Source organism: Petaurus breviceps, unplaced genomic scaffold (assembly GCF_028583685.1).
Source record: "Petaurus breviceps papuanus isolate PSGF00001 unplaced genomic scaffold, PetGlider_PUasm1.0 187, whole genome shotgun sequence".
Classification (NCBI taxonomy): Eukaryota; Metazoa; Chordata; class Mammalia; order Diprotodontia; family Petauridae; genus Petaurus; species Petaurus breviceps.
In genome coordinates, this window is record NW_027185799.1 from 13,251,793 (window position 1) to 13,276,859 (window position 25,067).

Below are 25,067 nucleotides of genomic sequence, written 5' to 3' on the forward strand. Positions count from 1 at the left end.
TAGTCACAAGCACAGAATCCTTTTGTATCTGCTTATAGCCTGTATTGATATTTTTTTTCCATCACAATTTCAAAATATTTTTCAAAATGACCTTGTAAGCTTTTGCCTTACTGTAGGGTGGACTGACACAGGTGGCCTTTTTGTTTTAATATTACACTTTTTGGCAAACTAAAAGGCCCCTCATTCCTGACTAAGATCAGCATTTTTTTAACATTAAAAAAAATCAATAGAATGTCTGCCATATGTGCTCTAGTTGATGGAAATATCTTTCTTTGTGGATAGAGCAGTAGTACTGGTTTCTTATTTATGAAAGTGTGTGCTTTCTGTATCTACTAGCTGCCTTCTTCTCTGTCTTTGTAAGTGTAGAGTTGCTTTTTCTATGAATGTGACAGGAATCCATAAACCCTAATTCTGAATTTAAGAAAGATTGTCAGTTTTGTTATACTAAGGGTAGAAAAGGGAGAAAGCAAGGGGGCATTGAAGGCCTGGGTCATGATGGGAAGAGATGTGCAGTCTCTCACCTTTGCCCCCATTCTCTTAAGAAAATAATGAGTTTGGAGAAGGAAATAAAAGCTATTTAAATTTTTAGAGTTGATTGACCAAGAGTTTTCTCTGTGTTTGTATTAGAAACATATAAAATAGGAAATCAAGTAAAAGAAGTACAAAGCACTGAATCAAGCCTATTTTAAAGAGCAAAGTTTTAAAAATAATCTCTGGAACCCCCATCTCCCCAAAAGCCCAGTCCCTGAAAGCAAACAAACAAAAAAGGGGAAATAGGTTTCTTTGTCGTTTAACTTTTTTTGAAGACTACTGGCCACAACAATGAACAGTATTAGAGACTTGGAAGACCAAGGTAAAAAGTTATTCTGCCTCTCATAAAACAAGGTTAGAAACTACTGTGGTAGGAGCTGAGTTCCTCCGAGTTCCGATCATTTCACGTAATTTGCCCTCGCTAATGCACTTGCTGGTTTCTCATGCCTTCCTGCTTTCCTCACCATGGTTACTCGGGGAGGCAGAGAGGTGCTAAGCAATGGAGGTGTCATCCAGCTTGGGCACCTAGGGAACGTCCTTCAGAGGACGACTTGTCACTAGCCGTCAAAGAAGAGAGTGGCTTTGTGGTCTCTGAACATCTGGCAGCGCTGCACAGGAAGCTGAGGGGGTGTCATTAATTGTGATGAAATAATTTAAACCATCAGGAATAAATGAGGCTGTTAAGCTAAGTTCAGTTTCCATTTGCCGTGCACATGTGTCTGGCAGCCTGTATGCAGTTAAAAAAAAATTGAATTATATTAGCTCATGAGTAGAAGTGAAACAGATACTGTAAATGAAACAAGTTACTGTGTCGTGATGACATTGCATTCAACCACTTCACAGAACTAGAGTGTGTAGGATCAATGTATTGCAAATGGAAAATCAAAATCAAAATCAATATATTGAAAACATACCAGTATACTGAAAGCATTTTCACTGGCCATTCCCCATGCCTGGAAGACTGTCCCTTCATACCCCTACTCTCTTGGCTTCCATGTCTTTCCTTTAAACCTCAGCAAAGGTCCTATTTTCTGTAAGGAGCCTTTCCCAGTTTTCCTTAATCCCATCTGATACCACCCCCAATTTATTCTGTCTCTACCTTCTTTGTGCATAATTATTCACATGTTGGATTTCTGCTATTAGAATGTGAACTTCTTAAGGGCAGAGACATTTTTTCCCCTTTCTTTGTGTCTTCAGAGTACATAGTAGGTAGTTAAATTTTAGTTGGCAGTGAGGTGAGTAGAGCCCAGGTGGGGCTTGGAATCAGGACGACATGAGTTCAAATACAGTCATAGACACTTACTAGGTGTGTGATGCTGGGCAAGTCACTTATCCTCTGTTTGCCTTGGTTTCCTCAACTGTAAAATGGGGATAATAATAGCATCTACCTTACAAGTTGGTTGTAAGGAGATAATATTTCCAAAATGCTTAGCACAGTGCCTGCCATGTGGTAGGTACCATATAAATTCTTATTCCTTTCCACCCCCTCTAATTGACTGACTACTGGTGTGTTGCTTCATTTAGTTTTTCTCTTAAAGTCTTCCTTACTGTTAAGATATCACAAACAAAAATGGTTTTGCTATAAGTTCTTGTTGGTGGTTAAAGTTTCTGATGTTAAATGAATTCATTATATCTGCTTGTATAAATGCAAAGAATAGTTGGTAGAATTTGTGTTTATCTGGATGGGTTCTGTGTATTTTAGAAAAAGGTGGCCTGATTGGGAAGTGCATGTACTTGGGAATCAGAATACCTGGTTTCTCAGACACTTACAAAATGGGTCCATTAAGCCTCAATTTCTTCATCTGTAAAAAGAGGGTAAAAATGCATGTGCTTGCAAACACTGAATGAACACTGCAGTAAAGTGTACAATGCTATGTCCATGTAATTGTGGGGAACTCTTGACCCATGGCCTCATTTTTTCAAGGTTCCAGAAGGAATGTACTAAATTATTCTTGTACTGGAAACAACCTTGTAACATAACTGCTATGGATATAATACTCAGGATAGTACTGCATGATTTGATAACATCAGTTAAAGAACTGTGAGTGCTTTGGAGGACAGGTGACTAATAGATGTTTGTTGAATTGTATTTACTTGTTTTGTTGAAGAGGTTTTTCCTTTTTTTTTCCTTTTTTTGGCAGGGAAGGGGAGGGAGAGAAGTTTCTACTGTACATGGTCCCAAACCACAGAAACTATCCAGAAAACATACATTTTATTAAAAAAAACAAAACAACCTAACAAAAGACTTAGATCAATGTAATAGCATGTTCATTTCAAGAGGTAACCCTCAGACCTGATGGAAGGAGGCAGCATTAATCTCTCAACAAAGAAAGAGGCATTCTTGGAGTGTTTGAATGTCAAAGGGAGTTGGAGGTGTTAGGTAGTAAATTGACCAACACCTCTGAAGTTCCAAAGTAAATTTCTAAAATATAAGTCATTCATTTACACATGTGTAAACTCTTTAGAGTCCCTTGGGAAAATAAACTTTTATTTCAAAAATAAACTTTGAAGTTTGAAATTAAAAGCAGACAAACTGCTTCTTAGTGTAGAAAGGATTAGTTGGATAGTTGATCAAATGACCATGATGGCAGGTGCCTGTGGCCCAAGTGAACTGCTTATGAGTAGTCATGAGGAAAGTCGTATACCCAAGAAAGATAAATACTTCAGTGTCTGCTGGGCTTAATCTCTGTCTTCCAACCCTCCCTCCTATTTTCATTTTTTCATTTCCCTTTCCCCCCATATTTGTTTTTCTGCCTTTTTCTTTTCTCTTCTATCTGTGTCCTCTTTTTATTTCTCTTTTCCATTCCATCTTATTCTTTCTCTTCTATCAGTTTATATGTTAACATACCATCATATAGAAATTAAGCGTATTTCTGATTTTATTTATTCATTCATTCATTTATTTATAGCAATCAGGGTGAATTAACCTGCTCAAGGTTACATGGCCAGTTATTTCTGGGTGTGGTGCTAAGTATCTGAGCCAGGATTTGATCCCCAGGTCGTCCAGACACTGGAGCCGGTGGTCTTACTTGTTGAGCCACCTGGCCGCCCCTAAGCAATTGGGGTTAAGTAACTTTCTCAAGGTTACAAGGCCAGGTGTTTCTGGGTGGGTGCTAAGTGTCTGAGCCCGGATTCGATCCCCAGGTCATCCTGACACTGGAGCCAGTGCCCTTACTTGCTGAGCCACCTGGCTGCCCCAATTTTTTTTTAAATTTTTGAATAATAATTCATAGATTCATATTATTAGTAGAAAATATATGCTTTTATCTCACATGGTCAAGTAGCAGCCAAGAAAAACATACCATCAACCCATTAATTAACAAGTATTTATTTTTTTTGAATCATTGAAATCTCTTGTAAGGTGGTAGCACAGGAGTCATGCAGAATGTCTGCTAATTTTGATGTAGAAAGAATAGCTGGTAATTCTTAACCCAGAGAATCAGATTCTTCTTTCTCTGCATCTTACCCCTAATAATAAGTATTAATCTTATCACTGTGTTCCCATCTGTTGGAGCTCAGTTTAAAGATGGAATACTTAGCTTGCAAGAACCATACAATGTAGCAAATATTTATTAATCACTAACTATATGGAGGACTGTTCTAGACAGCTAGGTGATGTCAGGAAGTCTGAAGTGAGGAAGACTTGAATTCAAGACCTCTCTGACACACAGTAGTTGTGTGACCCTAGGGAAGTTACTTAACCTCTGCTTGCCTACTTAACCTTATGATATGTACAATGGGGATAATAATACCACCTACCTCTCACAACTGTTCTGAGGATCAAATGAAATAATATTTGTAAAGAGCTTTGCAAATCTTAAAGCTCTATATAAATGCTTTCTATTAATAGGGGAGTGACAGTTTAGACAAGGGAGATTTTTCCTTTTAAGGAGACTATTGTTTACCACATTCTTTTATCTAATATTCTTACTGTCTCCTAGTGACAAAGAAGTAATGATGAGAATACTTGACTTTTTGACCATCTGCATATATTTGACTATTCATTTGTTTTAATTACTAGAAATATAGACTAAAAATGTTACATTGTGATAAGTTTTTAAAAGGGTGGTAGAAGTTCATAAATTCAAGATACTTTACTTTGCATGCATGCATACACGCAGTATGTATATTTAAAGAAATTTGGTTTAATCATTTAGAAGTATAAATGAATATAATATACTGCATTAAAAAGGGTTGTAGGTAACAGGAAACTAAATTTATGAGTGAAGAGTAAGAAAATGGCAGTAAACCAGTACTAGAAGTAGTAGATGTCCAAGATGTTGGGTACTCTATCCCCAAGATCTTTCATCTTTCCAAGATAGTTTCATTCTGTTATTTTTGATGCTGTCTACAAGACAACAACAGTAACGCTCAAGTGTTTCAGGTTTTTTTTTCTCATGAGTACTAGATAATTTATAATGCTAATTTATATTTAAGGTTTATAGAGTACTTGCCCCCTGACAGCTCTATAAGGTAGAGAGTGAAAGTGATATTGCCTCATTTCACAGATAGGGAAACTGAGGCTCAGAGAGACTCCATGACTTACCCAGGCTCACACAAGTGTCCAAGCGAGTAGTCAAATCCAGATTTCCTGACTTTCAACCATAGCACCATGCATTGCGATCCTGCTTCTGATTTTTCATGCATTAACGAGATAGACTTTTGAACAGACAATACATGCTTTGGGTCTATTAACAATAGAATACTCAAACTATATTCCCTTGTGCAGCATTCTGTATCTTTTGCATCAGTGAAGGTCACTTGCCATACCCTCTTTGTTTTAAATTGGGGCAAGGGAATGATTGTCTGTTGATTTTCCCTCCTTCCTCCCTACCCCAACAGCCCCAAACTCAAAGCAGAACAACTGCTTGTTATTTCTCAATTTAGAACACTTGAGTGAATGACCTCTTATAAAAATGTGGAGTGAAGACTCATTTCCCTCTCTTTCATTTTTTTATTTATAAAAGTGTTGGGAGTAAGGTAGAAAAAGAATTCGATCTCTATCAACTTCTAGGAACATTCTGTAACTGATATTTTCCATTAGTATTGAAAATTATTTTACTAAAATATCACTTCATGGATGGGTTTTACCCTAGTGTTCAGGAGTGAATACTAATAAAGGATGGGGAGATATGCTGTTTTAACCCTGAAGAAGAAGCATTTAGCCAATTCCCAAGTAGATAGCAGTCTCTTCCTCCTTAAGCCCTCATTTTCAATACTTCAGTATTATAGTCATTGGTCCATGATCTATCTTTTTGATAGGATCACTCATTCCAGTGATGTGTATTATAACCCATTCACATTTTCTCTGTGTGATTCTTAGGTAGGTCTTCATAGGTCCATGACAGGAAATCTACCACAATATACTGGACTTACAGATCAATGAATGCTTCTTTGGTACCCATGCAACACTTGGGCCATACATATCTTATATCTTGTTTTCTTCTATTATACGCTCAGCTATCTTTTTACTGTTCATTTCTCTCTACCTGCAATGGATAGATGTATTAGTGGACTGAATCAATGGACTGTTCAACTCACTACACCTTATAGTGTGGACAACAGGCATCATTCCTTTCCTTTCCTTTGTTTTCTTTTCATTTCTGAGACTTTATCTCCCCATCTCACCTGGGCTGGAAGTGCCGCTTCAACTCATTGCCTGATTCCAATACTGATCGAAACGGAAAATTTTAACTTCCAGTAGGCAGCCTTGTGGCCTTCTTCTTTTAGGGACTTAGCAAATTGGTACCAGGTTTAATGATGATGACTGATGGATGTTAGCCCTCCTACAGCAGTAGGGACTATAGCCATGGACTACCACACCCAGTCACAATAAGTATTCGTCATCCACTTGGTTTTTCCTGAGTTGATTATTAGGTCATAACTTCTTTGAGTTTTTGTGCATCTCATTTAGAAGTCTCTATATTTTCATTGGCCTTGCTAAAGGCCTAGAAAAACTGTTTTATGCTTGTGCTCTCCAGATTTCATCACAGTAGGAAATATAATTGATTAACTTAGTCCTCTTTTTTTCCAGCTTCTTTGGTGTTAATAATCAATGGGTCAACAGACCAGTTTGTGTGTGTTGCATCTTTTGAACAATCTTGTATGATCTTAACATTGGCATAGGAGACACCTCGTTGGAAGAGAGACTTTAAGATCGCATCTTGTGCTACCAAATCAAAAACTTTTTTATAGTCAACAAATAATAAACAGTGGCATTGTATATTATTTCAGTGAGTTGTGTAACTGTAAAGGTGTGGTTTGGTATAAATACCATCTGTGAATGCTCATGTGTTTGATTCTCATGTTTTCATTCAGTTTACTCAATATAAATGTTTAGGCTATTCTTTATTTTGATAAGGTAAGAGAATTGGTTATATGATTTGTGATAGGGTTTTTTTTGTACATTTAATGGTCTTTTTTAATACTAGTGCAATCTATGTATTTTTCCCAGTCAATAAGTAGAAGTATGTATGTATGAAGCATGAATATATGTATGTATGTGCGTAGAGGGAGACAGATACATTGGTATGTATTGAGGACACTCTTGGTGTCCTCAAAATTGTCTTGTCTTCCAGTATGAGACCATCAGCATTTTCTCATGTGGGTTTAATGTTCAAGAGGTGCTAATTAATCCTGCTGATTTGTGATGATATTTCCTTTTCATAGAACCTGTCATCGTAGTAATTGACTATTTACTCCAAAGCTGACACCTCCTGTTTTAAAATGTTTGAGAAGGAAAACAGTACTGTTTATTGGGTATGCTATGGCTGGCTTCAGAAAGAAAATGTTATTAGAGACTTTTGATATGAAGAAACTTCTGATATGTATATACAAGTATTATTTGTACTGTTTAGTTAGTAAGTAATGTTTGGGGATGTGTTGCTGAGCTGATACCATGTTGGTCTTGCAATTAGGAAGAACAGAGTTCACATCCTACCTCACACACTTGCTGTGTGACTCTAGGATGTTATTTAACCACTCTGAGCCCCAGATTGCTCTCCAGGTTTTAGAGAGGTCACATCTCTATATTCCTGGGAATTCCCATACTGTGGAAATCATACTTTACATATTGATGAACTGATCTGGCTACATAAAGCAGAGGGACAGATATAATGCCATCATTCTCACTGAAAACATCTTTAAATACTTTGAGGGACATATTTCTGAATTTGTATGCTATAAAAAAGTAAGCCTAAAGAGACACAGTCTCTGCCTTCTAGGAGTTTATGGTCTAAAACACACACACACACACACACACACACACGCACACACGCACACGCACACACACAAGACACCTATGAGCAAACATCTCTCAAATAGTTAAAGAAAAAGGAAGCTTTTATATTATGTCCAAGTTAAATCCCTCATTTTCTTACTTGGGTAAATTCTTTAGTCTTACAAGCCTCATTAGATTAAAATGACAGATTTCAAAGAATCCAGAATATGCCTAGAAGGAATTTTTGTAAGTCATCTTTCAATTGTTCCTGACTCTGTGTGATTACATTTGGGGTTTACTTGGCAAAGATGTTGGAGTAGTTTGTCACTTCTGCTCATTTTACAGATGAGGAAAACAAGGCAAACAGGGTTAAGTGACTTGCTCAGGATCACACAGCCAGTAAAATGTTTGAGGCTGGAGTTGAACTCTAGTTTTCCTGACACCAAACCTGGAGGACTATCCACTGCTCCACCTAGCTATCCCTGAATTTTCTTTAGGTCTTTAGAAAAATTGTTAACACTAATGAGCCTGTTTTGATATGCCGATTTTGATTACCTTTTTGGGGTGGAAAACTGCAGAATGAATGTTATTTCAAAGTTTTATGTTCTTGGTACTGAGGAATTAGGAGATTATTTTCATTTTATCATTTCGGGCATGATTCCTTTTCTCACTCTGTTAGATTTTAAGTACATTGCACTTAGTGTTCTGAAGTGAGTTTAAAATTGACTTTAAAAAATAATCCTCATTTCCTTCCTCCCCCCGCCCCATTCTATGGTTTGAAGCCGACAAATATCTATTAAAACATATCTGCTTGCAAAACAATGTGTTGAATTTGAGACATTCAAAGTTTCCCTGAGCACAACTCTGTCTTCACAATAACTCTTATGTTATAATTCATTGTATATATAGCACTTCAAGTTCTAAAAAGTGCTTTCTTTACAGACACTTCCAGATAACTGACGCAAGGAATAACTTCCTTATTTTGCTCATAGTGATCTAACTAGTAATTTCAGAGCCACCGTTTGAACCCAGATCTCCCAGCTCCCAGCTCCCACTGTTCTGAACTACTTCTTATGGAATTTATTAATCTAGTAGATAATAAGATGAAAATCTAGTAAGTTTTAATATGCGATAATAAGATTTAGAGCTGGAAGTGAACCTAGCATCATAGATTTTGAGTGGAAAGATCATAGAGGTATTCTAGCCCAGAGATGTCAAATTAGCTGGCCCCTACAAGACTCATGAGCACTGCCTGAACTACATTAAATGTAATTGGGAAATATTTAACAAAATAAATAAAAATGCAATAGAACATAATGTTAATTTGTGGTTTTCTAAGTCAATATGTGGCCCACAGGAATCCATTTCTATGTAAGTTAGACAATGCTAATATAATCCACACATTTTACATACACAAGGTGGACAGAGGTTAAGTGACTTTCCCAGGGTCACATAGGAGACAGTTAAGAGAGTTGGAGTCTTCTGACTTCTCTACCTGAAAAGTGCGAAATGAAGTTCTTTGCAAGGCTTTTGGGAAAATCAGAATTATCCATGGGACAATCAGGGAAGGCTTATTAAGGGAAGCTTTTGAGATTTTAAAGGTTTAAAAATTTTTTTTTTTGCTTTTTGGAGGGCAATTGGGGTTAAGTGACTTGGCCAAGGTCACATGGCTATTTTTTGTGTTAAGTGTCTGAGGCTGGATTTGAACTCAGGTCCTCCTGACTCCAGGGACAGTGCTCTATTCACTGCGCCACCTAGCCACCCCGATTTTGAAGTTTTTAAAAGAGTTTTAAGAAGATGTTTATTTACTCTTTAGGCAAAAAAAGAGGAAGAGAGTCATTCCAGTAGCTGGGAATAGTGTTAGACAAAAGCACAGAGACAAAAGAATATAGCACTTGATGGAGGTGGGGGGTGGGAGTGGGGGTACAATGAGTAGCCAGAGAGGTGAGTTTGGTGGCCTCACACCGTGGATTGCAAATCCTTCTTATTTTGTTATTGAGAATACTAAGGTTTGAAGAGATTTACTAAGGTCATCATAGGTAGTGGACCAAGGATGTGAAGCTAGGTCCTCTAGGACCTCTAATTCCCATTTAGCATTCTTTTTTGTACCCTGTTGCCTAGAAAGGGTAGAAAGTCAGTCCCATTACATTGTGGAGGAGCTTGAAAGAAAAGCCCAAGGAAGTGAATTTTACTGAATTAGAGGTAAGGAGCTTTTTGAGCAGAGGTCTTATTTCACTAGATCCATGCAAAAAGATTAGTCTGGCAGCAGTATGGAGGATGGTTTGGAGATAGGGAGAGAGTGGAGTCTGGAATGCTGGTTTTCCAAAGCTTCATTGCTATGGGAGATCTTTTATTGCCGGGATGCCAGAAATGGAATACAAACAAACAAGTTTCCCTGGTTGATGTGTTTGGAATATACAGCAGGATGCCAATATAATAATGGAATTAACTATGAAAGGGCTTGACCTGCTACTGATAATGAGTGGAGGAGACTTTTGTGTTAATTTTGAAACTTCAGAATGATTGTCTCCTGTTGCAATTCTTATATAAAACTTTACTAGCTGGCTTGTTTCTACTGAAATAAATGCTGGTGTTGGGAACCAGCTATGGTGGTCTTTGAATAATATACTTATTTTCCTAAAAATTTCTCCTTGCTGCAGCTATAATGCAAAAATATTTTAATTACCAGAAAATTTTGAGGCAAAATTTGAACTCGTCTTAAAGTTCAAGCCATAAAACAACTGTGCCCACCCTAATGGAGGTGTCTGTGGATATCAGTTGAAACATTTGAATGCATAAATTAATTTGGAAAGCAACACTTGATATAAATCAGACTTCTTTGGTACACTGATGTGAAATGAGCATTGTTTGTTAGATTATCTTGTTATTTAATCTCTCCTATGTAAACCTGGCTGGCTAGTATTATGAAGTAATAACACAATTAATGTGATGATGGGATAGTTATTCTTGGTACAGGCCTGATCCTGCAGGTCTTCCTTAACTTGACTGGGATTTATGTACATAAGGACTACAAGATCTGGAAATTTTAATTAGGAAAGACTTGGGTAGGATTTTTCCTCCAAGTTTTTTTCCGTAGCTCAGGTTATTCCTTGGATTTTTATTCTTTCTGAATCATACATCTGCGGACCCACAAAGAACAAATTGCCTTCAGATATTATTTTATCAAAACCGGGCAAAGTTCATTAAAAGAAAACTACCTGCTGTCTTCTCCCTATATTGTGCTATGCTACTGTCTTCCAATTAGAAAGAAAGCTTTATATATACATGAAGCTATTAGGAATTCCTAGAACAAACAATGAATGCTTCCTTTGATGTGCAAAGGAATTCTGTTTAGCACTATTAGTCACATAAATCCATGTCTAAAACATGGCAAAAACAAAACAAAAAAAAACCCATCCGTTATCTCTGGTGTGAATTGGAAGACTGTCTTGTCATCTAGGCAGTGAACAGAAAACAGAACTTCTTTCTAACAGGATCACAGAGAAGTAAGTTTCTCTGCCATTTCTTTCAGAATCTCTTTGGGCTAGGTTTAGGATTCTGAGAAATTAATACTAAACTGGGAAGGTAAAACAAGTAAATTTATAGGAAAGGGGAAATGATATTTCTTTGCTAATTCAAGAGCTGTGCATTTCACCCTATGAGTTGATTTATTATTGGATGAATTCTTTTTCCTTTGTTAACTTGCATTGCAGAAAGCAAACAAACAAAACCATGCCATTCCTTCCAGAGTATTATTTTTATGAATGGAGGCTGATATGTGCTTAGTGTCTGGCATTTCTTGTTTCATGCTTAAAGGAAGAGTGAACTGACTTCAAATTTTCCTGAATGGTTAAAAAAAAAAAGTATGTATTTACTGTTCGCGGTCTGTGCAGCATAACTGTGAAAGTGACACAATGAAATGCTTGTTTGTGATTAATTTCATGCTAAGAAGTTTTAATTGGTTGGCTCCAAGTTGGCTTGTAGTTGATTTGAAACATCATCAGTTTGATAAATTAGATATTCACATGTATTATTTTAATGATGATTGTCTCTTCCCTATGATGAGTGCCACAGAAGAGCTCCCTGTTTCAATAGTGGTTATCTGTGATGCTATAGCAACATTCCTGGATGTTAGCAGAGTTTGTATTTTTTTCTGTGGTTTTGTGAATCAGTAACCACTAAAAGATCTCAGACAAATCACCCATGAATGATTTGTTCAGAGTTTGCTTAATGAGAGAACTGTGGCGTAAGACTACATCACAATAAGTACGATGATACATTTTCAGTGTTTTGTTTGGCTCTTGGCTCCTATTACTCAACTTGTAGTTTTACACTCACAGTTGAAATATGCAGATATATTTGATTGAATTTTGGTCTATTTCCTGGAAACCTTTCAGGCCAACACTTGTCAAATCAGTATTCAAATTAGGGGAGATATTGACTGGAGCTAAGGTTTGTAGAAGAAGATTGCCTTATCAGACTGAAGCTGTAACTAACAATGGACTGGAATGCTCTGTGCCACATGCTGAGGGCATTATTGCTCACTGGAGGCTGCTTTTTAGAACCAACAGGAAGCAGTTTTCAAAGAGCTGAAGCAACAGTTTCAAAATACGTGTCCTGTTTCTAACTGGGAGTGATGCACATGACCATAGCAGAAGGGGAACTCTGGAATATAATTTGGCTGTCCTGATTTAGCCTCTCCCCAAAGCTAGGGGACTTTCATGGGTAGAATGATGCAGGATCTGATTTTTTTCTATTAATTTTTTTAAGTGGAGTATAGGTTCAGTATGAATTAATAGCATGAAATGCTAGGCCAAAATGTTGCATTTTAAAGTAGAAATAGCATCATAGGAGATTATAGGTCTGCTGTGTTCTGATTAGGTCAGACCTCATCTGGGCTATTGTAATTTGTTCTGGGTGCTACTTTTTAGGAAGGACTTAAAGAGTATATGCAGGAGTGAGACAAGGATGGCAAAGGGCCTTGAGAGGCAGTATGAGGATAAGGTGAGAAAATGCTTGTTCAGGAGCGTGCTTCACGAAATGGTCTTTGAAATATAGTCTATTTCTGTGTTCCTTTGATTCTAAATGAAGTAAATTTCCATGCAAAAGATGGTTTTTGAAGTTCATTTCTTACATTCCCCCACTCCCACTTTTCCCCCCATGATGAATGCTCTGTCTGTCTGATTGGGTTATCTTACTTTAGTAAGATTCTTACTTTAGTAAAATACAAAGAAGAATACATCTTTTTTTTTTTCTGTTTTACATATTTCTTCCATTTCTCCCCCTTTCATTTTAGGTAACTATACATGCTTTCTATTTAATTTTATCTCTGATCTCATCAGTACATTCTCCCCAGTGGTACAGATCTAGCCCATCCATAACATTCCATCAGTTGCAACTCTTATTCTTTTCATAATATAAATATGGGTGCCTTCCTCCAGATCCTCTTGTATGTGAGCTACACAGCTCTCTGTTCTCCCTGTTCTCCCTGAATGATTAGCTAGCCTCCTATTCTGGCCACATATCTCTTTTGTGCTTTGAAATTTTCTTTCTGGATGCAGTTTATCATTGGTAATATTCTAAGCTTCGTTATATCCATTATATGCCTCTCTAATGTCCTTTGGGAGGTCTTCCAGTTTTAAATCTTTGGAGGGTGATATTCAGTGATTTGCAGCCATATAGCTTCATCATAATAATACTGTTTTTTAAAAGAACTTTTTTTTTGTTTCAGAAGAAAAAAAAATTTTAAAGTGCTATTGTTTTTGTTGTTCATTTTTTTTTTCAGTCATGTCAGACATCCTATGATCCTATTTGGTGTTTTTGTGACAAAGATACTAGAGTGGTTGGCCATTTCCTTTTCCAGCTCATTTTATAGATGAGGAAACTGAGGAAAACCAGGTTAAGTGACTTGCCCATTTTTACAAAGCTAGTGAGTATCTGAGGCCAGATTTGAACTAATAAGGATGAGACTTCCTGAATTCAGGCCTGGTGCTCCATCCATTGACACCTAGCTGCCTATATGCTTTTGCCAATTGCAATCAATACCTCCCTTCTCTTCATATTCGTTTCTGCATTGAACTCATTCTCCATCTGTGGTGTTTGTTCAAGATTTGAATACTTCATTGTTTGATCCTTCTCCACATCATGGAATCAGAAGGAATTTGAAAGTTGGAAGGGCCCTCACCAACCTTTTGGTTGCTCCATAACTTAAAAGGAAACCATGCTATACCATTTCTGACTTAGCCAGCTGCTTCTTGAAGACATTCAAAGAGGGGAACCCAATAGTCTGGTAAACAGGCACGTAAAAGTCATCTAATTGACTATGTCGATAGCTATATCAAATTCTTTTGAATTATTATGCATCTAGTTTGGTGTTCCCATACTTGATGAAATAGTTCAGTATTATCTACAGATAGAAACACTTATATAATCTCACCATTTATAGGGAGTCCCTCTTCAATTTGCACTGGAATGGCCTCCTTGATAATGCTTTGTCAGACATAGGTCTGCCTATTTTATGCCCTGCTTGATATTGATAAGCTGAGAGTTGTTGGACAGAGAAATCCCTTGTTGAAATTTTTTTTGCCTTTTTTTGAGGGCAGTTGGGGTTAAGTGACTTGCCCAAGGTCACACGGCTAGTGTGTCAAGTGTCTGAGGCTGGATTTAAACTCAGGTCCTCCTGACTCCAGGGCCAGCTCTCTATTCAGTGCACCACCTAGCCACCCCGGCCCTTGTTGAATTTGTCAAGAAATCCTTTATCATCTTAAGGTATGCAAGAGAAACATCTTGTTGGAGGCATACCTTTAATAATGCATTTTATTCAACTGAAGCAAATACTGAATCAAATGTTGAATTCACCTAGCATTTAATCTTTATGAAGGGTTTACTATATTCAGAGTACAAAGATAAATAAAATATGGTCCTCTGTTTATAATCTCTTCCTTTGCAACAGAGATCTTCTGTTTTCTGCATATCTCCAAAGATGTGTTTTGGGGACAGCACAGACTTAGAGTTAGGAAACATCTATTTTAATACCTCCTTTTGAATTTGAGGTGACTTAAGCCTAAAAAAGGTGAAGTAACTGGGGTGGCTAGATGCCACAGTAAATAGAGTACCGGCCCTGGAGTCAGGAGGACCTGAGTTCAAATGCGATCTCAAGACACGTGACACACTTACTAGCCATGTGGCTTTGGGCAAATCACTTAACCCCAATTTCCCTCACACACACACACACACACACACACACACACACACACACACACACACACACAAGGTAAAATAACTTTCCTAAATTCACTTGGAAAATATGTGACAAAGGTAATTCTCAAATCCATGACTTTGTTCTCCAGATCCAATAGTCAGTCTTCTTTCTATGCTGTCATGGGAAATTTTTCTGGATCTTCATTTTTTCTCATCTGTAATATGAAAGGCTTCAGATGTCATAATGTCTACTGTTCCTTCCAGTTTTAATATTTAGAGTCTCAAGTTAACTAGAAATCTTTGTGATGTTATTTGGGAGCAGATAACATGGATATGACCTCGAAGATCCCTAATTCTCAAAACAACTTTTTTACTTATTTATGACAGATAGGTCAGAAGATGGAATTTTCACTTTAAAAAGTACATCATAACTGAATCATGAACCTTACAGTTCTTCAAAAATTTATTTGTAATTTCTAATTGCTGAAGTTGTAGGAAAGGGAAAAAATAACTTCCCTTAAAAATGTTTTTTTTGCCTTAGAACAGAGTAAATATTATACAGCTACCCCCCTGAAGAGCTAGTTGTCAGTAGATCTAGAGAAAGTATTAAAATATAAATGCTTTGATGTAGCTCTGCTTAACACTGTCTGCTACTCAGGTTTGTTGACTGCAGAAACAGAAGAGGCTTGCATTGAACCAAGGGCCATTTTGTATTTTTCTTGGTTCATCATGGGTAAAGAATTCTTCCTCTAGGGGGCTGTGTACAATGATGAAGGTCTCAGTACTTCATCTAGTCTTATTATGTTTTATTGTAGGGCTTAGTCTTTTCTAAACCTCTCCAAAAAGATAATACCTGCTAGAGCTCACAGTCAGAGAACCTTTAAGAACCGAGGGTTATCTCTATTCTGCTATCAGGCAAAGTGCAAGCCCTGAAAATTCTCTACCTTTACACTTCTTTGAAGCCTAGCATCAATGAATCCCTGAAGGTATAAGATATTTTCTATAACTCCTGAAATATGTCATCTTCTAAGGAAAACAGATGAGCCAGATGACTAGAGGAGCAGGGGTTGAAGTGCGATTATACATCTTCTTTTCCTTGTGGTTATCTTTTTTTTATTAGATTCGTAGCAGAAAAATTACAAGGTAACCATCTAGAATCATACAGATGAAACAACATCAAAGTTTAGGACTTTCTGCCTTTAGGTGCAAATTGTGTTATTATATTCTATGAATGAATGAACTGGTGTAAACTAATTCTTCTCTTTTTCTTTTCCTTTCTTTGTCTTCTTTCTCCTTCTCCCTGTTGTCCTTCGCTAGTTAAGGTGCTTATTAAGATTAAGTGTATTCCACTTTTGAGAAAGATGTAGCCTACAGGATTGATTCTTCTAAGGTAATAGGTATATGGAGGGAACGACTGTAAAGAAAACAAGATTCTACTATGGAAATAGCAGCCTGTATAAATCCTTGCCAAGTTAGACCAGTGATGGAATGAGTAGGTCTGTGGGACAGACCTGTCTTTTGTTCCTTTGGTCTGGTTTCTCAGGAAGAAAAAGGAATTCCCTATTGGAAATTTCTGTTTGACTAAGGGAGTCCTGCATTCTGTTACCTGGGGTTAAAGATGCCTGTGCACCTTAGAGGCAAAATGCAATCTTGACAGTATGCTAAGATACACCATCTACAGATGGGGATTTTTAGATTATAGGAAAAGCAACTGCCTTTGTGGGTTCTTCGGGAGCAATTTTCTATCTTGTGGTTGGTCACTTTCAACTCATGGCAATAACTTTCCATTATACCCACCCCCCCAACTCCAATCAATATGTGCAATATTATGCAACTCATAGTTACATTATAACCAAAATATGTCAAATGTGGTTTCTGAGTGGCTGATTTACAGTAAGTCTTCCTAGGTCCCCAATGTGGATATGATGACTAATTTGAACTCTCATAGACTGGAGCATTTTTCTTCATATGAAAATTGTGGGAGGGTTAGAGAGATAGTAATGCAGTAAAAACCACTGTGTCAACTTATTCACACACAGATTGATCCATTGTCATCTCCTTTGCATCTACATGGTTTGTTGTGAATTATCAGCTCACCCCGGGAGAGATGTGCTACGAATTCTAATAACTTAAAATCTGAGAATCTATTAAAACCATATTTGTAGTTCAAAAAAATTGATATTTACTGGGCAGTGTGCCCAACAAGAGAAAGTCAACGAGATTATACACTTATCCTAAGTAACAGCAACAGCTCTGCCAATGCTTCATTTGAAAGAATATAGCTGATCCAAATTATACATCATGGTAGTGGAAGACATGAAAAGAATACAATATATCAAAATTAGAACCCATTTCAAACCATGAAACAAAGAAAGATTTCATAATAATGGTTACAATAATGTTTCAAGATGTGACGTTACCATATGTACACTGAATCATTTAAATTCTGTTTTAAATATGAAAGCATTGCATATGCACTCATCTCTCAATTATCCATGTTAATGGTATGGAGACTGGAATGGATAATCAAAAAATCATTTACATTTGGACTGGGAAGATTTTGAACAAATATATGTGAATATGGATATGTATGATAGACTGGCACTTCACAACACTTAAAACCAGTATTGAAAACATACTGTGACTTAGAAAATCTAGAATGTTGTATAGTTTTCTTTTTCTGAAACTATTCTCAGGATTTCAAGAAGAGGGATACCTAGCATTGCTTTTTGGATACCAGTGAAGCAGATAGGCCACCTTCTCTTTTTCAACTTGTGATAATTATGGTTCATAACTGATTAGAGGAGGCAATTAAGTGTTATAGTTTGAAAGGTCCCATATTTGACTGCACAGTCTAGGAAGAATGAAGGTAAAAAGAGGAGTTAGTAAAAGTTGTTGTCTAAAGATTTATCTCCTACTTTTCTTAATTATGTCACTAAAATTTTAAGAGCAGATTTACCTCAACTATGGACACTGAAAATTGATCTTTTGTGCTGGGGAAGAATATTTCAGTGAGTCTTGGAAAATAAGAAAAAATGCTGTGTTTGATTTTTTTATTTTTTAAAGGTAAACCTTTCATTGATTCCTGTTATTTTAACATCACCTCCATTCCCAAACAGATTCCTTCCCTACTTCCCTACTTATTGAACCATCCCTCAAAACAAAGATTTAAATAGCAATTCAGCAAAAACAAACAACATAACAACTATGCCAAAGTCCACACTTATTTGTAATTAACTGATTTTCTGTGGGTATACAGCTCATTTGGCTAACTCATTTGAGTGAAACATTGCCACTGAGATTGAGATTATGATGAGTTGAGCTACTATTCTAAATGTTAACCAGCTATTTAATAAATATATGATATAATTACAAAAAGGTAAACTTTGGTCACAGATGGTATTTGATCAATGCTAGTGGAAAAACAACTCTAAAATATACATCTATTGACTACTAGTAATAAGACTAAAATATACCCTTTATGTCATTTTTCTATGAGTCAGCTTAGTCCATATCTTTTTCCTTCCTTCCTTCCTTCCTTTCCTCCTTCCTTCCTTCCTTCCTTCCTTCCTTCCTTCCTTCCTTCCTTCCTTCCTTCCTTCCTTCTTTCCTTCCTTCCTTCCTTCCTTCCTTCCTTCCTCCCTCCCTTCCTTCCTCCTCCCTCCCTCCCTTCCTTCCTCCCTTCCTTCCTTCCATATAAAATTTAGGACTTGTTTTGGAGTCATATTGGAAATAAAATTCTAAGAATATATGTTCTTAGTCTTATGCATTTTCAGATCTAAATAGTGCTATAAGATGATAGCACAAGACAAAAACTAACAGTGACTGATAGAGGAAAAAAAGAAAGGAAGAAGTTGGAAGTTATTTCTTCAGAAGATTCTTTAACAGATAACTGTGGGATGTAATTATGACTTGTATTTTTTTTCTTTTTGGAAAGGGGAGGGTAGGGCAGTTGGGGTTAAGTGACTTGCCCAGGGTCTATTAAGTAAGTGTTACGTGTCTGAGGCCGGATTTGAACTCAGGTCTTCCTGACTCCAGGGCCAGTGCTCCATTCATTGTGCCACCTAGCTACCTCTTGTGACTTGTATTTTAAGTTATTAGCAGAAATCAACCAGTTGGTGCAGGAGCTAGGAAAGAAGGCCATAGATAGATAAGAGTTTGAATCTCATTAGGTATGGTTAATGTCAGGAATAGCAGATACTCCTATGTTTTTTTTTTGTTTTATTCTTTCATTTATTTTAGAGCCAGTCAGTGACTGTGTATGTACAAAGTGTAGTTATTTTTTTCCTTCTGGAAGAAAAGCTGAAGAGGGTAAAGGGACATTTCTTTGTTCTTTGACAAGGAGGAAGAATTGTTTCAAGAAGTTAAAGAAGAAATAGGTGCTGGAGGAGGTTAAGTAGAATCTGAATAGTATGAGCCTGGAAAAGAGTAGACCAGGCATAGTAGGGGAAGAAAGAACATTGAATCAATGAAGATGTTTTATAAGTTTGAGTTTTCTTTCCATAGAGGATAAAGGATAGAACTGGATTTCTTAAGGAGGAAACACAACCTTCCTTCTTTCACAAAGTGATGGGTATGACCTACAGGTGAATAAGCAGGAACAAAGATATCAATTATTGACTACAGGGAAAAGAGAGACATTGTGTAGTAATTGATGAGTCCCTTGCAGGAAGCCTAGATGTTGAGGAGCAAATGAGATAACATGTGTAAAGTGCTTTGCAAACATTGGAGAACAATATAGCATTAGCTATTATTACATATGTTGAATTGATGGGAACATTTTAGCCACATCATGTTTTCCTTGGGTGTCTGTTCAGGATGTGACAGAGAGCTTTGTAAGACTTGTCAAATGTGACAACCACTCACTACTGACTTCTGATAATCCATGTAGAGAATGATGACATTTTTTTAATCAACCTGTAAAGTATCTCTTTGAGATTATGAAGCTTGAAGCAAGAAAATGAACACCTCAGGAGCTCAGGTGTAATTTTTTTCAATACTACTGTTTGAAGAGAGGAACTTTAGAAGTGATGGAGTGGCGCCCGAGAGTTGAGAAATAAATAAATAGCTGACTAAAAATTATTTTGTTGAACAAGCTTTAGATTTAGAATTAAGGGAAACATAAAATTTAGCAGCTGGAATATGTAATCTCTTAGAGCCCTTCTGGCTCTGCAAACCTACTAGAAAGCTGTGATGTTGCAATTCAGAAGATTAAAAAAAAAAGAATTGCTATTTTAGCTATGGTTTTGATCAATAAGAAATAACTTAAAAATGAAATCAAAACCATAGGAACCTTGAGAGAAAATAACCATGTTTGTCTTTAGAGTTTATGATTAATAATACAATGAAATCCAGGAATATGCTGATTTGAATCCCAAACTTGGAGAGAATGGATTTCAGATTTGAGACTAGTCATAGGTAGGATCCCACAGCTTATGATTCCATAAAAGGTGGCTATAAAATACAATGAAAGTCTCACCAGTAAAGAGCTATCAATGGAAGCATAAGTCATTTTAGTGAAGTATGGAGGACTAGCTAAACATGATGAAAATAATATGGTAGCATTGAGGAACTCATTAATAAATTCATTTTAAAAAGCATGGGAAATGGAAGCAATGATACATTACTGGAGATAAATTTAAAAAAAAGTGGTAAAGAAATATCAGCAAGACCAAGGACCCAAATGAATTGGGATGAGAAAAAAAATGTCATGCAACACAAAAAGGACAATATTTGGGGGCAAGAGTGCCCTTAACTGGTGTGGAGGAATGATAACAGACAGTGGGCAGGTGGCACAACTATTTGACTCCTTTTTTCCTTCTATTTTTTTTTCTCCAAAGAAAGAGAATCATCTTTATATGTCAGAAGACAGGATCAAACATGTTTTACAGCAGTTGAAACCCAATGTATATGAGGAAATGGTAAGAAAATAATCAAATACCATCATTGAATTTGTTATCTTGCTTGGAGGAGTTACTTCCTAGAGTATTGAAACAGTTGGTGGACGTGATTGTGAATTGTAGTCAGTGAACTTCAAAAAAAATCATAGAAAATTAAAAAGGTACCTTGGAACTAGTGAAAGTCAAGTGCCCCAATTTTTAAAATGAGCAGTAGAGTCTATAAGCTATAGACTAGGGAAGTTGATAATTGATTCTTGAGGAAAAGAAATCTTGAACAGGATTGTTAAGGAGTGCTTTGTGAGATTTTGAGTCATAATATGAATGAGCAAGTATTAATTAAGAACAGATTCACTCCTGGTTCCATACATTTACTCCAAACCTTCCCATGCCTAGAATGAATTTCCCTGATAGCTTTGCCCGATACCAGACACAAACAGATATGCAGATCAGATGTACACAGACACACAGACAGACAGACACACACACACAGAGGTTACAGAGGAGGTGGAGGTCATGTTTCAGGTCTGACTTGTAGTGGATAACCCCTGAGACCCTCCTGTCTAACTGAGAATTTTTGCCTATCCTATAGTGTTTTGTTTCATGTTTTGGTTCTAGTCCTTTGCTTGTTATAGGGAGCTTCCAAAGAAGAAAAGCCCTACATTAGTGTAGATATCCAAGTACTTTGTAACTTATAGTTGTACAGAGTGGCATGGGAGTAACTTAGAAATTAAAATCTTGTTCATGGTTATGCAGATAGATTCATTTCGAGATAGGATGTATTTTTAACTCTTAAGTCTATACTTTTTTCCCAGTGTACTGTCACTGATACTCATATTTTGTGTATACATATTATTGAAGGTACTGTCTAGATCTGTAATTTCCTTGCTGTAACTCCCAGGTGTGTAAACACTCTCTACCAATGCTATTCAATAGTACCTTCTCTGTAAATTATAGTCTTATGGAGTTACTTAGAGTGATGAGAACACTTACTACTACATAAATTTAATTCAGTTCAACAAGTATTTATTAAGCTCCTATTTTGTACAAAGAGCTGTGCTAGGCACTGGAGAATATGCAAAAATTGTATAGATCCCTTCTTGCTCTTTTGGAATTTATGATCTAAAACCAAGTAATATAGAGAAAATGAAATCAATTCATTTTGTGTTCAGTCATTCAGTCATGTCCAACTCTTCATGACCCTGAGGACTGTCCATGTGGTTTTCTTGGCAAAGATGCTGAAGTGGTTTTCCATTTCCTTCTCCAGTACCATTTCCTTCTCAATTCACAATAGCAGGCATTTATTATGTATCTGCTGTGTGCAAGGTGAGAAGTAGTATGACAGAGTAGATAGAGAACTGGCTTTACAGTTAGGAAGGCCTTGATTCAAGTTCCATCCGTGATACATATTATTTTCTTTGTGACCCTGTACAGGCCGATTTTCTTCTATGTCCTTTGTGTACCTCTCCCATAATATAATTTGCACAACAGCCACCTGATTGTACTGATAGAGTAAGTTTCCTTAAGTAGGTATTCACTATACCACTAAAATCCCAGGTTTATGTGTAATAAAATCACATGTAATAAAAATGCCATGCAAAGAGAAGAGTCTAGACTAGAGCATAGAAAAGTTAAGTGAAAATAGATACTATTTCCAATTATTGTTGACTCTTTTCAAAGGGTTCTATCACCACAAGAATGTTCAGAAGTTGCCTTGGACAGGATCACTCTAGATTATATTTTATTCAGATAGTAAAACAAATAAGAGCACTGTTTACATGTAACATTTAGAGTGAGAACACATATCAAATAATTTGGGTGTGTGTTGAAGTGTTTAGCTCCAGAATGATCCAACAGAGTCTCCATAATGAAAGCTGACCAGTGATTTCTTGAAAGATGTTTTCGCTTAATTGCCACAATTGCCTAGATGTTGTTTATTGTATTGTCAGTTCCAGTCCAGGGTCCAGATAATTGAAAAGTATTGGCTGATAACCTTTTTGTGAGTAAATTTTCAACTGTGACTTCTTTTTCCTAATGAAGCATATTAAATATCTCTAATACCACCTGCTTTTTATTGAAGGCTACCTAGTGCAGAGCAAAATAGAATATAGAGTGCAACTATATATATTTATAAAGAGGGAACATTTGCAGCCAAGTTGACTAAGATCAAGGAAATGCCCAAATTTCGAAGGAGAAAAACAAACCCCAGAATAGGAAATGGGAGGGAAAACTTGTATAACATATATATATATATATAGAAAAGCTCTTGGGCACAATATAACCCTTGGGGGGCAAGGGGGAAACAAACTGAAACACTATAGAGAAATAATGTGTTCTAGGGAGAAAACACCTTAAAATCCATGTTATATATCAGTCTATTCTCATATCTGTTTGAAAAGAAATTTCAAAATTGGCATGACTTAATGTATTCTTAATGAATTAACCCATTAAACAATATGCTTTTTTTGGTATAACATATGCAAAATAGTAAATATGCAATAAAATATAGTCAGGAAAGGTACAATTAATTAAAATGAACTCTGTAAACTCAATAATTTTTCTGCACAATATTTATATAGTCCCTCTAGTGCTTTTAATACTTATAGTTAATTATTTAAATATCACTAATGAAACTGATCATATAGAGTCATGATTTCCTTTACCTGTTGCAGTGATAATTGCTAAGGCATAGTTACATAAAAGGAAACAAAATTATTTAATCCAGTTTTTCAGTTTTTAGTAGCATTTCTACCATGCTCTTATTTTTTTTTATTTTCTAAGTTTTAATTATGCTTTTTGATTTATCCTAGTGCATGCTCTTTATTCTGCATGCCAGCCTGCCTCTCTACCATCTACTTCATTCACATTTTTTTGATACTTTTTGATTGTATCTTGGAATATTTAGACCTATATGAAGTTGGGGAGGAATAAGCATGTATTAAGTGCCTACTATATTTCAAGGCTAACTGCTTTATAAATTCTTTTTTTTTTTTGATTCACAAAACAACCCTACGAGGTAGGTAATATTATTATCTCCATTCTTTAATTGAGGAAACTGAGGCAGATAGAAATGAAAGGACTTGCCCAGGGTCATTCAACTAGTGAGTGTCTAAGGCTAGATTTGTACTTAGGTCTTTCTCACTTCAGACCCAGGGGTCTATACACTGTGCTACCTTTCTCCCTCTTGATTTCCTTATTACCATTCCACCATTCTTTTAACCAAAATGAAAATTATCTCCAAATCTCTTTTGGGAAACATTCAGTCATGAAGCTGTTCATAAGAACTTAGATAGCAACATATTGAAAGCTACCAGGTAGACCAAAACGGGGATGTCCTCCACTTGCTTCCAAAAACTTCCTGTGCTCTGATTCCCCTCCTCCCTATTGCCCTACACCCCAAATTTTCATATTCTTTTATTCTCAGGGTTAGTGGTTTTGGATCTCTAAATAAATGTATAATATTTCCTCCTTTGTATTTACTTCTCAACACTGTGTGGTGGAAAGTACATTTGATTTGGAATTAGAAATCCTGAATTTGAATCCTGACTTCTTTCACTGTCTCCAAGACCTTTGACTACCTTCCCTCCCACCTGTCCGGCCTTAATTTTCTAATCTTTAAAATGGAGTTGTGCCAGATGATCTCTAAGGGACTTCCCAGCTCTTAATTCTATGATCTTACCTTGCTGCCTCCAATAAAGAAACCAAAACAAAAATTTAAAAACTGAACCAAAAAAACTCCCAAAATCAGTTAAGTGAATTTTAACACTTGTTTTTATAAAGAATGACTTGTTCTGTGCCCAGTAGGAAGTTATCTGATTGGAATTTGGATATCTTCAAACCAACTTTGTCAATTGAATTAAAACTTTATTCTTGAATATTTTCTCTAATTAGGGATGCTCCTCAGTTAATTTGGTCTTATATATGTGTAAGTAATTGTAATCTGGTGTATAATTTTTTTTTGTTTCAAGAAAGTACTGATGTTTTTAACTCATTGTACCACCTTGTATCATCGAGCCTAACAAAGTAGTTGTTACTTAGATTCAAAATATATACGGTGTTTCCCCGATAATAAGACCTATCCCGAAAATAAGCCTTCCCCTTACTGTGTAAGATTCCTCTAAAATAAGCCCTCCCCTGAAAATAAGCCCTATTGAGATTGCTACTGTAGTGAAGGTGATCCCCTGTGCTACACGCTACATTAAGGTACCCTCTGTATGCAC

At 36.4% G+C, this 25,067-nt stretch overlaps 1 protein-coding gene across 10 annotated transcripts in view; it reads left to right on the forward strand.

Annotated features, from left to right (window-relative positions):
* BNC2 (basonuclin zinc finger protein 2) overlaps positions 1 to 25,067 on the forward strand; it is a 529,053-nt gene that overhangs the window by 222,268 nt on the left and 281,718 nt on the right. For 5 of the 10 annotated variants that reach the window (XM_069090666.1, XM_069090674.1, XM_069090665.1 and 2 more), the window contains one exon: positions 20,791 to 20,871. The exons of the other annotated variants lie outside the window; for them this stretch is intronic. In XM_069090666.1, coding sequence (XP_068946767.1) covers positions 20,791 to 20,871 — 81 coding nt within the window. Of the gene's footprint in view, positions 1 to 20,790; positions 20,872 to 25,067 lie in introns of those variants that run through there. 10 annotated transcript variants of the gene reach the window in all.